Genomic DNA, 16475 nt, shown 5'->3' with positions numbered 1-16475 from the left:
AAAATAACTTGAAAGATGGCTTGTTCAGACATTTGGTACAAAATGGCATATTATTAAACACGTTTTTCTCCATTTTTTTTTTTTTTTCTGTCTATGAATTTTCTCACGATGATTTTGAAACGTTATTTGTGTACATCTTAATTCAAAGAAATGAACAAACATTTGGAAAAAATGGAGAGAAGACCCAGAGACCACAAAAAAATCTTTTCCCAATAAAATCCAACTGTGTAAATGTGGTGATTCTTTGTCCTTTTAAAGTTCCCAATTTTTGTAGCCGTGATAGCTCAGCAAGAGGGGCTGCCGGTAAAGTGTACTAGAACTGAATGTTTTTTTTCGTTCGAGGCTCGCATGGAGCGTTATATTTTTTAATGCAAACAATTCTTTTGTAAGTCTCATTTTATATACTGATTTATTAAAATTTTGAATTATATAAATTTTGTTCATGCAGTTGCTGCACCGAAAACGAAATTAATTTCAATTTTCAACTCTACTTACATTCTGAGGTAAATGTACATATACACATATCATCCATGCCTTTTATCCTATAGATTTTTTCTGAAGCATTATTCTGTTATTGTACCTCTTAAGAAAAACGGTCATAAATTTAACAATCTAACAAAGTATTTCAAACTGCATGAAAAGTAAATCCTATGGCTGTTTTTAAAAGGTGACAAGCTATGGTCAACCAACCAAATCATTGACGTTTAAACCATAAATGATTCGTTAAAATGACTCCTGCAGATCACTCGCCAAATACGTGCATATTCCTTATAAACTTAAACCAATATCTTACTTTTAAAAAAATTTCTCAGATTCACGATAATAGTGTTTGACAATGAAATGGAGATAGCTTGCTTTGTTATTTGCGTAATGTAATACATTATGTAAATGGAATCTGTTACGGTTAAAAAATCTCAAATGTAACTACGTTCTATATATGATTTTGGGTTTTAAATAATTTCAATAACAACGACGTTTTTATTTCTCCATGTGAAAAGAAATTCATTATTTCCTTTAAAAAAACTTATCAGATGTACTTAACATTAAAGATTCTTTCAATGCATTAAGTGCATTATGTGCTATTTGTTGCTTTGTATTGTAAAAATGAAACAAATACATGAGTTAGTTTGCTCTATCTTAGACTCAAAGTTGATCTGGAATTAACCTGCTCAAACCACTTTAACTTAATCACTCAACCAGAATATATAGGTCATATCCAGCCTCGGAAGCAAGTGTGTTGATGTGCATCCCTCAATACAGCTTTCATTAGAGTTGCGTCAAGGACAACAACAGGGATCACTTGAGACATCGTTGGAAGGATCAGGTGCATTGAAGAAGTAGGCATCTCCTGTCAAGAGACCACACCTGTCGTGAGCCCTATGCATTGATCAAGTAGATGGAGTACGTAATCTTCAAAACTTATATAGAAGTGATGACCTGATAAATAATATAACACATATAATATAAAACAAAACAACCCAACGATATGTTCCATTCGCAAACAAGTTCATTACAACGTACATAAGACTTACTTAAAACTCTAATGTACTTAGTTACACACTCCCTGGCGTATTTTCTGAACATGGTCATCATAACATGAAAACACTGCATGTTTAAGTAGTCCTATCAAAAAATGACCATCAATAACTTTTTATTATTTTATTATACAGGGTAGTTTAATATTGTCAATACTTTAATACTTTTGTTAACTATGAAACTTTGCCATAGAACGTTTGAGGTTTATAGCATTAATATTTTTCTTAAAAATTTCAAGGTTGTACATTTTTTAAATTGTATTTGAATATACAATTAACACTTCCTTTTTGACGAAATTGCAAGAATCGGAGAAAATAAGATATACTGGTATATATCAAATTAAAAATCCTACTAAAATACCCTGATTTACTTCAAACAAAATTTTTGAAAGTATGGTAAGTTATAGTTAACAATTCATGATTTATAGTTTACTATTACAGTATTAAATCCTGGGTATTTTTTGCTTGGGGTGCTGATATTATTATTATATCATTACCAGAAGCTCTTTTTTGTTTTCGTATAAAGCAGATTTTTTTTTCTTCAAATCTTAATCATTAGAAGAAAACATGTGCTTTGGTCTTCAACTCAACATTTAGATATGTCGACGACGCATTATCAATTAATAACAATTACTTTCATTCAATGTCAATACGATATATCCAAGCAAGGTTAAAAACAAGGATACCACAGATGCGTGTCTGTCTCATTTTTGGATATTTTACTAGAAAAAGACGTTGTTGGTAAACTTACAACAAGCATTATGATAAACGTGATGATTTCAACTTTTCAATCGCCAACTTTAATTGTCAAATTATCAATTTAATTTAATTTCTCAACCCTGATCTTGAGATCCATACCTATTTTGTAATAAGCAAATTTAAACTTTTATTCAAAATATATCAGAATATATCAGAATCTGATGTCAATTTAGAGACTGCCAATCATGTTGATACAACAGGTAATGAGATCGATGGTATATGTGGTAGTTTAGGGGCAAATGTTACAGAATAAATCAAACAATAAATGTTAAGGGCGAATACATTTATTTAGGACAGCTTCTATCCAATCCGGTCCCGATGGTTGATAAGCAAACACTAACAGTCTCTAATGGTGAAGTAGTAATTGAACCGAAATGGGCTACAGTTAAAATTACAAATGTACAGCAGTGGACTGATGCGTTTTTGATTTTCTCTTCAATATATGCCACAGTACACCCTACAAAATTTCTTTTTTTGGCTTGCTTAAGTACATCCACACTGTTTGTCTAGGGGCTAGCAGGTGGACTGATTTAAGGTGGAAATTTTATGATGAGCAATTTCGAATGAGAATTGCAAAAAATTCAAATGTTTCATGGAGAAAAGTTCATCAGGAGCTTTGGCTAATATACATGGTACCATCGTTTATGGGTCCTGTGCAAAAACCTTCGGGGGGGGGGGGGTCTTAAATGCTATGACTATAACAATTTTCGGCGGGTTTGTGTAAAACAGCAGGGCCATTATTTACATTAATGTTTGAACTGAAGCGGGCCTCATCCATGTATAAAAGCCAATCTGCTAAATATCAATATGCTTCTAGAGATTTTTCAGGTCAAAGATACCAATTATAATACAGGAACCATGGACCTTCATCAAGACCACCCCAGCCTTGAGCATGATTCCCTGGTGTACCACAATCTGCAGAACCTAGGTTATTCCCCAGTTATAGTAGACGTTCTTGCATCTTATTTACAAAACTATGATTATGATAGGAAAAGTTCAGAAATTTTGCCAAAGGTGTTTTTATGAAGGTTTCATACTAAATTACAATGGCCCAAGGGTAGCTACTAAATATTTTGATTTTAAGTCAGCTAGAGATAATGAGCTTGAAATTCTGAAAAAAAGTCTTTTTTAAAAAATTAATGCTGGAAGAGTTGCTGGCCAATTCCATTCAAAACCCTTTCCCAGTCTTAGGCTTTAATTCACCTGTAGGTTTAGAACCGAAAAAAGATGGACCATTTAGGTCGATTCATCGTTTATCTTAACCGGAAAACTCGAGTGTTAATTCCTTTATTGATCCATCTTTCTCCTCAGTCAATTACTTCTCATTAGATAATGCGGTTAGGTTACTATGTTTGTTGGGTAAGGGGGCCTTGATGGGTAAAATGGACCTCAAGTAGGTTGCTTTCTGTTCACCCGACAGATTTTTTTTGGTTTTAAAATAAATATTTTGTGGTGTCTTGTAGTCTGTTTGAGGAATTTTCATCATATTTGCAATGGATATTGAAGCAATAGTCTGGACAGAAATCTGTGGTGCATTACTTACCGGTAGATGATTTTTCGTTTCCAGGTAGAGCAGGTAGGAATACATGTGATGAACTCATGTCATTCTTTATGGGGCTCTGCGAGCAGTTAGGTGTCCCCTTAGCTGATGATAAAACAATGTGGCCTTCCACTCAAGTTAGATTTGGTTGAAATGATGTTAAAAATCCCAGTTGATAAGTAGAATAGTTTAAAGGATTTGATCAACAGTTTTATGTCAAGAAAGAAGGCTACTCTAAAGGATTTCAGGCTCTTGCAGGTTTGTTGAATTTTTGTTTGCGTGCCATTCTGTCAGGCCGGGCATTCACTAGGCATAATTTATGACATCATGCAAGGTGTCTGTAAACTACATCACTTTATCAGGGTTTCTGTGGTGGTTAAGAAAGACTTGAAAGTGTGGCTTACTATGTTTAGAGTTGTTCAATGGCTGCTGTTACTTTCCACAAATTGACTGGGTAGATGATGATCAACTCCGATTATTTACTGACAGTGCAGGGAATTCAGAATTAGGTTGTGGTGCTTTCTTTAAGAATCATTGGTTGTTTTTCAAGAGGCCAAGTGAATGGGCTGGTACTGAAGTAATCAGGGACATCACATATTTTAACTTGTTCCAACTTAAACAATACACAGTTCAAGGCTTGTCTCATTATCTTGTGGATCACATTCGATTCGGCATCCTGATGAAAAATAGATTATAGAATTTGTGGCTAGTTGTTCATTAAAGGATCTGTCATCTGCTATGGTACGAACCTATCTGTCAGGTATAAGCTTTAAATGTAAACTTGATGGTACTTGAGACCCCACCCAAAAAACTTTGTTATGAAAAAGATGGTGGTAGGCATGTCAAGACTGTCAAGTTCTGTAGATATGAGATTGCCAATTATATCAAGAATTAGGTCTTTGAGGATCAAAAGCTTACAAGAGATAAAGAAGAATACCAACCTCAAATTTGATTGATGGCTAAAGACTCAATTGGTTGTATTACTTCTTAAGCACCTCAAGCAGTATAGCTTGATAGGCTTTCTTCTACCATTATGCAAAATCTTATTTTTAGATATGTTCATTTTGTTTACATATATTTCAGAGGGTGTAAGAATATGTATTTTTGGATAGTCAATAATATGGCATGTTTTTGGTTATGCTAGACAAAATAGGGGGTCAAATTTTGGGTTATCCACATTGAAAGCTAATATCTGGTCGCAGGGAAAAGGCGGCATGAGATGGTGACATCTCTTCCCAAAAAGTCAAATTAATGTTAAGGTATGAAGATCCCCCACAACTATAACCTGGTTCTACATTGCGATGGCAACGACATTGGTCGAATTCCATCATGTGTTTTGTGTTATAGCATAAATAATTTTTTTGCCTCAATCTTAGTTCTGTAACCAAACACCAAAATTATTTGGTCTCAGATATTACCTGAGATTGATATGGCGTAATGCTAGGGACAACCATGCTCTTATTTAAGCCGGGATTCGAGTTTATAGCTTTGTTGCAATGAAACTTCTGGCACATCAAGAGGGATATATTTGTTGCCCAGAGTTCACTTCGGTTGATCATACTCTACTCAAAGAGGATGAGGTACACTTGTCAGAGCAAGGCAATGAGATATTTGTTGAAACTTTGAGGAAAGCTTTGCATAATTTTATAATGTCAGGGGTCGGCTTTAATGGCCATGGCACTCTATTTCACAGACTAAATAATGTAAAGCACACTTAAATAGACACACAATAGATGTAGCTAATGTGATTGTTTTATACTCTGACATTTGTCTTGGTATGCAATGTTAATTTATTTACTTTGCCTTTCTTTAAAAAAGAGGGGGTGGGGGTTAATCATAAGCGTTCAGCTACCGCCATTGTGGCGGTGGACACATAGTGCCCATTGGTGCAATCTTTAGCTGAATTTGAATAGGGTAATCCTTATGTACCTGCGTTACCAACATTCGGTGACTTATACAATTCAGGACATGTGCACAGTCATAATCGTGAACATGAAGGCCTACTTATTGTGGCACAAGAACTAAATAAGTCTAAATCAGAAATACAGAAGTTTGAAGGGAATCCAATGGACTACCAGAGATTCATTAGACAGTTTAATACAAGGGTGTGTGCTAATACCAGCTCATATGAAGAACGTTTGAACTTTCTTCTGCAATTTACCAGTGGTGAGGCTTACAGAAAAGTGACTGGGTCCGATATTCACACTTGAATGCTGAAGGAGGATACAAGGCAGCAATGGATGAATTCAAAGATCGATATGGTGATCCAGACATTGTTGTGCAAGCTTATGTGAAAAAAGCATTAAATTGGTCGTCAATAAAACAAGACAATGCAAGGGGGCTTGATGACTATGCAATATTCCTTACCGAGTGTCAGCATGCTGTCAATAACGTAGCCAGCGCTAGAGCCTTAGAGTATCCAGAGAACATGAAACTTATTATAAAGAAACTTCCGTTCTACTTACAAGAAAAGTGGCGAAATGTTGTGTATGAGCTCAAAGACCGAAGAGAAGTTGTGAAGTTTAAAAACTTAAAGAAGTTTGTTCGTAAGGAAGCTAAAAAGGCCAATGGCCCTATTTATGGAAGAGAAGTGATGAATATCTCAATGTCTTCAACCCATGGACAGAATGTTAAACCAGCCACATTCACAAAACAGAAAAGGAACTTTGCAACTAAGACCGTGAAGTCTCAACTATCTACAAACAATCATGCATCTGAACAACATAGACCAAAATCATCTGGATTTGAGAAACCATGTGCTTATTGTCAAGGCAAATCACATTCATTGGAAGAGTGCCGGATCATTATGAAGCTACCCCTAAAGGACAGATATAAAGTGTTGAGGTCCAAGGGATTGTGTTTCTCGTGTTTGAGATCAGGACATCTTAAGGGAGCCTGTCAACACAAGCTATACTGCGTTCACTGTAAGAAGTGTCACCCATCTATACTTCATGTGAATCCTCGACAAGGCAAGGAAAACCTAGTGACTACTGATTAAAACAACAATAGCTCATCTGCAGCCGTTTCTTCAACAGCGCATATGGGGGCTGGGGACTCAGTGAGGCAAGCGCTTCCGGTCATACCAGTACGTATGAAATCAAGAAACAGTGACAAATTTATTACAACTTATGCTTTCTTGAATTCTGGGAGTACAGCGACATTTTGTACAGAGGAAATCGCAAGATCAATTCACCTTGAAGGCAAAAAAACTGTGCATAACTTAACAACCATGGGACAACAAAGGACAGAAAATTGTTGCATTCTATCTGGTCTTGAAGTGATTGATTTAAATGGTTATCACACAATTGACTCAATACAATTGACTAAATACACTCAACCAGATCTGCACATATCTAAGAAAGACATTGTTACGTCTTAGGACCTACGAAGATGGCCGCATCAGCGTGATGTACATATTGATACCATAAATAGTGATGTTGGTTTGTTTATTGGTGTCAACGTACCAAAAACAACGGACCCATGGGATGTGATTACTTGTGTATACAAAGGTCCATTCGCTGTTAAGACTCTGTTAGGATGGGTAATCAATGGACCGCTTGATACCAGACCAGAGAATGGTACTTACAGTACATACGTCACAGTCAACCGCATCGATGCAAGATTAGAGGAGCAAATGAGATATCAGTTCAATCATGACTTTAGTGAAAGAGCTATCGATGATGTTCCAGAGCCGTCAAGGGACGACAGGAGATTTCTCGACTTTGTGACAAATTCAGTTCGCTTTGAAAATGAACATTATGTCATTGGTCTTCCATTCAAATCAGAAAATGTGATAATGCCAAACAACAGAAAACAAGCAGAACAGAGACTGAATTCGTTGGTTAAGAAATTTGTAGTGAAAGTGAATTCCATGACAATTATAAAGCCTTCAAGGTCAGAATTATTAGCGAAGGGTATGCACTGAATGAGCAATTATTACAGGGCCCTAACTTGACAAACACACTCATTGGGACTTTGATGCGATTTAGAGTGGAGGAAATCGCTGTGATGGGAGATATCGACAGTATGTTCTACCAAGTACGTGTTCCGCCACAAGATGCTACTTTTCCACGATTTCTCTGGTGGAAAGATGGAAATCCTTCCGGTAGTTTACTTGAGTACCAGATGATTGTGCATTTGTTTGGAGCCACATCTTCGCTTAGTTGCGCCAACTTTTGTTTACGAAAAACAGCTCAAGATTGGACAGGACATTTTAGTGATGAGACAATAAAGACAGTTCTTCAGAATTTCTATGTTGATGATTGTCTAAAGTAGTTGAATTCTGTAAGAAATACTGTGACATTGGTGAAAGAGTTACAGGGACTCTTGGAAAGTGGGGGATTTCATATATTGAAGTGGATCAGCAACAGTCGTGAGGTCATGTATTCGATACCAATATTCGATAGAGCTAAGGAGGTCAAGGACTTAGATCTTGACTATGATACACTACCAGCAGAGCAAGCCCTCGGCATCCAGTGGTGTGTGAATTCTGACATCTTTCAGTTTAAACTGGACTTCAACAGGAAACCACTTACGAGGCGGGGAATTCTGTCAATGGTGAGCGGTGTGTTTGATCCACTGGAATTCTTAGCTCCACTACTACTCAAGGCCAAGATCATTCTGCAGGAATTGTGCAAACTTCAGCTTGGTTGGGATGATAAGATTCCAGATGACACTGCCATTCAGTGGAATAATTGGTACCAAGATCTCGAGAAATTGAGGGACTTCAAAGTGAATAGACCTTATGGTTTTCCGCCACTCCTGGTACAGTTACATCATTTTGCTGATGCGAGCAGAACTGTACAGTGTCATACTTGTGCATGGAGAACGCTTCCGATGAACGTCACTGTTCCTTTATTAAGGGAAAATCTCGCGTTGCTCCACTTAAGGCAACATCTAATCCACGAATTGAGTTGACGGCAGCCACGGTAGCCGTCAGAACCAATAGGATGTTACTTAGAGAATTGAACATTCCTGTCCATCGTATTATATACTGGACCGACAGCATGGCTGTTCTACGTTATATTCAGAATAGTACGGCAAGATTTTATACTTTTGTTGCAAACAGATAAGCAGTTATCCACGAAGGGTCACAACCAACTGATTGGAGATACATTAACACAATGTTGAATCTAGCGGATCATGCATCTAGAGGTATCTCTGCAGATGGCTTATTGAAACAGGAGAACTTGATCAACCCCCCCCCCCCCCATTTCCTGTTTGAACCTGAGGATCATTGGCCAACACCAGCTTCACACCTCACTGACAGAGAACTGTTTGACAACGACCCAGAGGTGAAAAAGGTTACTGTAAAGACAGTTGTCACAAAAGCACAGGAGTTACAAGTGAATACTGCAGATATTAACGAGATGTTTCAACATCATTCGTCTTGGTATTTATTGAAACGTAGTATGGCCTGGATTTTGAAGGTACGAAAAGAACTGTTAAGACGTGTTCGTGTGAAAAGACTCAATTCTCACTCACTGGTACAGGATGATTCTTGTGATGAGGCTTTCATTTTATATGAGGACTTGAAAGAAGCAGAAAGAGCTATACTTACTTTCATTCAACGGCAAGAATTTCCTACGGAAATAAATACCCTTATGTCAGGAAAATCTAGTATCTTTTGCGAGTCGGTGGTCGTTTACACAAGTCAAGTTTTCCAGAGGAGATGAAACATCCAGTGATTTTACCCAAAGATCATCATGTGTCCACTCTAATTCTTAAACAAATTCATCAGGATTTATTACACAGTGGCAGAAATCATATGCTAGCAAAGTTGAGAGAACGTTACTGGCTTATCCATGCTCCATCATATCAAAGTGTTTTACTTGTAGACGACAGAGGTCTAAGGTCGGAGAGCAGAAGATGGCAAGTCTACCCAAAGATCGCATTATCCCAGATGAACCACCATTTAGCAGATGTGGTGTCGATTACTTCGGACCATTTGAAGTCAAAGTGAAACGTAGCCGTGTGAAACGTACGGTGTTATATTCACTTGCTTAGCTAGTCGTGCAGTGCATCTAGAGATAGCAGCTTCGTTGGATACAGATTCTTACATAAATGCACTACATCGTTTCATAGCAAGAAGAGGACAAATAAAGAAAATACGTTCCGACAATGGAACTAACTTTGTTGGTGCCGAACGTGAACTTAAAAAATCCATACAAGAATGGAACCAAGCACAGACCCAATCTGCGATGTTACAAAAGAATGTAGACTGGCAGTTTAACCCACCAGCTGGATCACACTACGGGGGAGCCCGGGAAAGGTTAATTAGATCTATTCGTAAAGCCATGAATAGTGTACTAAATGAGCAGACACTTGATGATAAAGGACTTCATACTCTAATTTGTGAAATTGAATATACAATCAATATACAATCAACGACCGACCAATAACAAAGAACACGGATCAACACTGTGAGTTGGAGCCACTTACTCCAAACCATTTGCTTTTGATGAAAAGGAAACCTAACCTACCTCCAGGAGTCTTCGAAGACAGATCTGTACCACAGACGCCGTTGGAGACAGATACAATATATGGCCAACTTGTTCTGGCATCGTTGGGTACGCGAGTACCTACCACTTCTCCAGAAACAACAAAAATGGCATGATATCAAGAGAAACTTTCAAATCGGTGATATTGTGTTAGTTGTAGATTCGAACGCTCCAAGGAACTCTTGGCCGATGGGAGCAGGGCATGAGACGATTCCTGACAAAAATGGACTCGTGCGTCAGGTGAAAGTGAAAACCTCGACAAACATTCTAACGCGACTGTCGACAAACTGTGCATGATCTTAAAAATGGACTAAGAGACTGTTTGAGATGTGCTTACTAAGAAACTTTGAAAATATGAATATTCTTCTTTATCATATATTGAATTTGCTAGGTATCATGTTTATCATGTGCATATATAATTTCTGATGAGAATTAAGTACAGTGTAACCTGTTTAACTTGCATTGTATTTTTATACAATTTTTGGGTTAATGGATATAATGTATCTATTTTTGTAATTGTGTCACATTTGTTCCACAATTAGGGGGCTGGATTGTTACAGCCATTTCGGTAACTAGACTGTTTAGGGTCATTAGTGTGATGTGACGTCATCGTTTCTGGGGCACAGTAATTTTTTGTGTAGAGCCCGTGTTATCATGGTAGAACGCGGCAGGGCTTGGTGCCGCAATTGTAACCAGTTTGCCATTTGCTAGTTTTCTATGTTTTCCATTCTTTGTACTGATATTTATATCACCGGAGGAAACTTCTAATTGGTGAGTTTATCTATGTAAATCATTTAGCTGTATACACTGTATATTTGTCATCTCGGTAAATTTAAAATATTTTATGAATCTCGCTATAAAGTTATTGTTGAAAGTACATGTACACTAATGTTGGAGTTAGTAATTATAATGCAATTAGTAAGTTAGGTACATTATTGACATAGTACATATTGTAATTTCGCTGGATATGTGCACACTTATTACGTACTGGAGATAACTCTTTTTTCTGCCATGTTTTTCTATCATGATTTCTGTCAAGAAGAATTATGCCTCTTTGTTTACAATATGACGACAGTTTCTGTGTATTGAAATATTTTCTAGAACGTGTAATACATCATGATTATTTGCTAGGATGTGTTATCATGTGTAACTTGCTTGAAATATCTTGTATTTATAGTTTTTTTCTTGTATTTTTTGTAGTAAATCGTCTACTTCTATGTCAACGTCATTTCCATGTCAACTTCAACTTCAAGTCATATTTCCACGTCATTGTCATCGTCATATCTCATCATCCTCATAGATAAAATCACTGGACGCATTTACAGCGTTGTTTCCTTAATTTCCTGTCCCGAGTCAGTACAGGCTACATCGTAATTTTTTTATTAAGTTCGCAAAGAAATAATCATACCAATATTATCAGATATTTCTAATAAGTTTTGTCTTAGTTTTAAGACAAAAGTGTTTGACAACGAAATGATGACAGCTTGCTTTCTTTAAATGTGTTATGTATTATCAGTGCTACTTGAATTTATTACAGTGAAATTCTTTGTGTTTAAATGTGTACTACAGTGTACCTTTATTTCCACACAGAAATAGTTTGAGAGCTTGTGCACAGTTTGAGTACTTCCCATATCTTATGTCGATCCTGGTGAGCTTAAAATAAATGATACATGTACCACATCTGCTTCATATTTAGATATATTACTTCAGAAGCTTTATGATAAACGTGATGACTTTAAACTTTAAAATCGTCACCTTCTCGTACTCATGCAGTTTTATGCCTTTATCAACTGCAGATAGAGTTTATATATCTCAGTTTATTCGATACGCAAGAGCACGCTCTACGTTTGATCAATTTCTAAAACGAGGTAAATTATTGACAAGCAAGTCGATGAAATAAGAATATTAGCAGTCTCGTTTAAGGTTATCATTTCGGAAGTTCTATGGTCGATACAGTGACCTTGTAAGCAAAAACAATTTTTCGTTCAGTCAAATGCTGACTGGCGTTTCATATTTATTGGTAGTCCATTATTTATACACTGAAATGAAAACGGATTTTCCATTTATTTCCCGATCATGACATGCAGCACACGCAGGTGTGACCGGTCAGCAGGGGATGCCCAATCTTCCATGGCACCTGATCCAACCTCTGATGTTTTGACGGTCCGTGTTTCCTCTGCTTCAGTTTTGTATTCTTTAATGGTCTTTTGATCTGAATATTGTTCGTTATCTCCATATGTTTCATTTTGTAGTCTTGTGAAAGATACACAATGTCATGTTGTAAGATTATTAATTAGTTAACGATTATTCTTATTTGTACGCTTTAATTAAGTCTCTATCCCTGTACATATTCATGCAAGTAGCTGCAGAGATTAGTTGCAAATTAAGTGTGACGATTAACTTAATAATTCTTATTGTTCTGTACCATATGCAATATCATAACCTCAAATACATTTTTATTAAACTTTCATAGAAGAGAAACAAAACTTATACTGATTTTTTGTCCAATCTCTAATATGCTGTTTTATGCTCCCGTAATCGAAGATTCGGGAGTATATAGTTTTTGCCTTGTTCGTCAGTATGTTTGTCTGTCTGTTTGTCCGGAAAAACTGTAATCTTCATCTTAACTTTTGACTGGATGGGACTACGGGTTTCATATTTCACAGGTGTAATCCTTGTTGCAAGACCTATCTTGGGTTATCGCCTTGATCTTAGAGTTTGACACTTTCACACAAAGATACCTGACTTTAACTTTGTCAATCACTTTTGAACACTTTGTGCTAAGACTGTCATATTTCACACATGTTTTCTTTTTGGCAAGTCCTTTCATTGGATACCAACAACTTTGACCATTAGACCTTTACCTGGGAAATTGACCTACTTCTAAAAACTTTAACCTTGGTCATAACTTTTGACTGCATTGGACTATGGGTTTCATATTTCACAAGTAAATTCCTTGTTGCAAGACCTTTCTTTGGTAATCGCCTTGATCTTAGAGTTTGACACTTTTTTACACAAAGAAAGCAGACTTTAACTTTGACTATCACTTTTGAACGGTTTGTGCTAAGACTTTCATATTTCACATATTTTCCTTGTGACAAGTCCTTCCATTGGATACTAACAACTTTAACCATTTGACCTTGAACTTGGAGATTGACCTACTTCTAAAAACTTTAACCTTGTCATAACTTTGTAAACTTACAGGCTAAGGTTTAATCCTTGTGACAATACATAAAACTTTGATCCTTCGACCTTGACTTTGGCGTTTGACCTAAAATTAAATCACTTAAATGATGGTCATAGTGTTTGAACTGGGGTGCTATGGCTTTCATTTTTATACAATTGTATTTTATTTTGAGAATGCCTTACGTTGGGTACAAACATATCTGATTTGCACTTGAAAATGTTTTAACCTTCGCTACGTTGCCATACATCAGAATTTCGCAAACACGCCTTTTTGATTTTATAATTTTAATATTATTATTCTATTAATATGTATTTTCGTGTGACAGAACAGCATATTTCATTTCTAAGGATATGACTTAAATTATAAATAATTTCCTATGATTTAAAGTACATTTGTAATAGTTTAATCCCCTGAGAGTCTCATTCATAAAAAAAGTCAACATCAACCCCGGTTATTAAAGTCTATGTATAACATCAGTTAATTAAATCCACTATTGTTAAAAGTAATTTTATGTTAACGTTTTCTCTCCGGGCCTATTAAATATTTTACTCCTAGAGGTTGTCATTTTCAACTAAAATCCATTTATAGTAATAAAACGTTTGACGTTTCTCATATTTGGAAAGAATAATTTGTGTCTGCTCTTATTGTTATTGCTAACTCACCTGCAGTACCACTGTACACACTGACTGTCAATTTGAATTTTTGGGACTCGCTTCCAACAGAAAACTTGGAGTACTTGGCAAAGGCTTTTTCGCCGGAAAATTTCTGAAGGTCCACTCTTAGTTCATATTGCCTCCTTTTAGTGAGTAAGTGAATGGGTTCATTTCCTAAGAAAAAATTAGTGACTATTACAGAAGTACTAGTATAGCAAACAGACAAACCAATATAGCCAATATATAAAAACGTAACGCAGTTAAAGAAAACTCAACTGGATATCTACTTGGTGCAATCGTATCCTTAATTGAAATTCAACATTTACAACAGTTTACTTCAAAATATTTCCATTTTTATTTGTTTTCTCTGTGATAACCCTTTGAACATTATTTGACTTGACTTCTTGATAATTTTTCGCAAAGAAATCGGCTGGAGGCTAAAGAGGCCTTATATGCATGTAAATCTCGTGCGTATCTTCTCTGTGTCTTACGTTGAAAAGGCCTAATATGCATGTAAATCTTGTGAAGCTGTGTTTGATTTGACATAAGTGGGTGGACTTTTAAAATTTAAATTGGAGGCCTCGTGTAATTTAATCTATTAGACAACATTTTTAAAATCTAAATTTACAATTTTATTTCATAATAATGTAATGGAGATATAAAGAATCACTGTCTAGTTATTAGAGTATGTCAGGGACATCAAGGATAGTTGGAAACGTGGGATTTACTGTAACGTGGTATTAGCTATCATAATGGTACTTTTTTGTTAGGACTAGCTCAAAAGTCCATTGAAAAAATGGAACAATAGAAATTAGAAGCTGAGCAGAAAGGACTCTATAAATATCTGACCAAAGGTGGAATCTCAAAATTAATTCAAATTGGCGATCGTTATTGTAAGAATATGTTCAGAAAAAAACGAACAATACATTACATATTTGTGCATAAATTCTTAAATAATTTAAGAAATAAAGATGAGAAGGTGATAAAAGAAAAAAAACGAAAAGCATAATTTTTTATTGTTGTTAAATAATAAATGAAATGAGCAGGTCGTAAAAATGAATAATGTTTAGTGGTTTCTGAGTGTAGAAAAAAAAAGATGTACATGTAATCAAAGTATTTTGAGAAAAAAAAAACATTTTTTTGAAAGTTCTTTAACAGTTATGAGGAAATAATATCTCGTTGAATGTACCAAGAAGCCTAATTTGAATATGTATAAGCTTAAGATGCTTCTATATTAATTTGACTAATTATTGATTTGCTTTTCTTGGGAAGAAAATTCTTTTAGGGTTTTTCCCTACATGTAAAATATAGTTCCCATTGTTGCTCCCTCCGACCCTCCGGGGTCATGTTTTGAAGAAATTTAAATACCTTAGGATATGCCCATATAACTATGACTAATCATGGCTTTGTTGTTCTTGAAATAAAATTTCAAAAAATGTTTCACTATATATATTTTATATCAAACTTTGATCACCAATTTTTGCCCCATCCTACCCCTAGAGTTCTGGATTTGAACAAACTTGAATCTTAACTATCTGAGGATACTTTCATATTAATATGACTATCATGGCGTTGCTGTTCCTGATGAGATTTTAAAAGAATTAATAATAGTTGTTTCAACGGTTTGCAACATAAACCAGACCCATGTTTCAAAAGAATATATCCCAGTTTGAGTTCAGTATACATGCATACCAAAAATTTCTTTGAAATGTCTAATTTAGTTTGTTATTAATTGGTTTTAAATAATTGAATGCATGTAAATTCATGGATCTATTAGGATACATAAATAAATATACCAATAAACTTGGGGGATGGGTATCCATTTAATTCATATGATGGACAATCAATTTATATCTTACCTAACCAATATTCTCCCTCCACATTGCCGAATCCTTCTTTGTACGAATCCCAGGATCTATAAAAATCTACCGATCCGTCCATCCTCTTATTGATAACCTACATGTGTAAAGAAAATATATTTAATCAAGCATAATTATGATTATTGCCCGGTACTCTTTAGTCAATATTACAACTTTAACTATGAAAATACAGGAAAACATATCTTAACCAAAAGAAAATATAATATACCTAAAATAAATGAATTATAAAAAGCTAATTACACGTCATCATGAAATTTCTTACCGTCCAATCCCCTCCCTCTGTAGTCATGTCACAGTACACCAGTTTCTTTGTGTTCATATCCGGGTATATAGAGTAGACGCCATCTTTCCCTTTTGTTTTGGGCATGAATTTTAGAATTGATGCGCAGTCTCTTTGCTTTTGGAGTTCTGTTTGTGAAGA

General features: G+C 35.6%; 1 protein-coding gene across 3 annotated transcripts in view; it reads right to left on the bottom strand.

Annotated features, from left to right (window-relative positions):
• Positions 1-16475, bottom strand: part of LOC134268081 (microfibril-associated glycoprotein 4-like) — a 64568-nt gene that overhangs the window by 30322 nt on the left and 17771 nt on the right. For 2 of the 3 annotated variants that reach the window (XM_062750281.1, XM_062750283.1), the window contains 3 exons: positions 16317-16462; positions 16034-16130; positions 14184-14348 (listed from right to left, as the gene is read on the bottom strand). In XM_062750281.1, the coding sequence (XP_062606265.1) occupies positions 14184-14348; positions 16034-16130; positions 16317-16462 (408 nt within the window). The remainder of the gene's footprint in view (positions 1-14183; positions 14349-16033; positions 16131-16316; positions 16463-16475) is intronic. The other variant, XM_062750282.1, reaches the window with a different exon arrangement.

This window comes from Saccostrea cucullata, unplaced genomic scaffold (genome assembly GCF_032062105.1).
Source record: "Saccostrea cucullata isolate Sc308-1 unplaced genomic scaffold, CSIRO_AGI_Scuc_v1 ctg834, whole genome shotgun sequence".
NCBI classification, from domain to species: domain Eukaryota; kingdom Metazoa; phylum Mollusca; class Bivalvia; order Ostreida; family Ostreidae; genus Saccostrea; species Saccostrea cuccullata.
The sequence above is the reverse complement of the archived record's forward strand: the minus strand, read 5'-3'. Positions and strand labels throughout refer to the sequence as shown.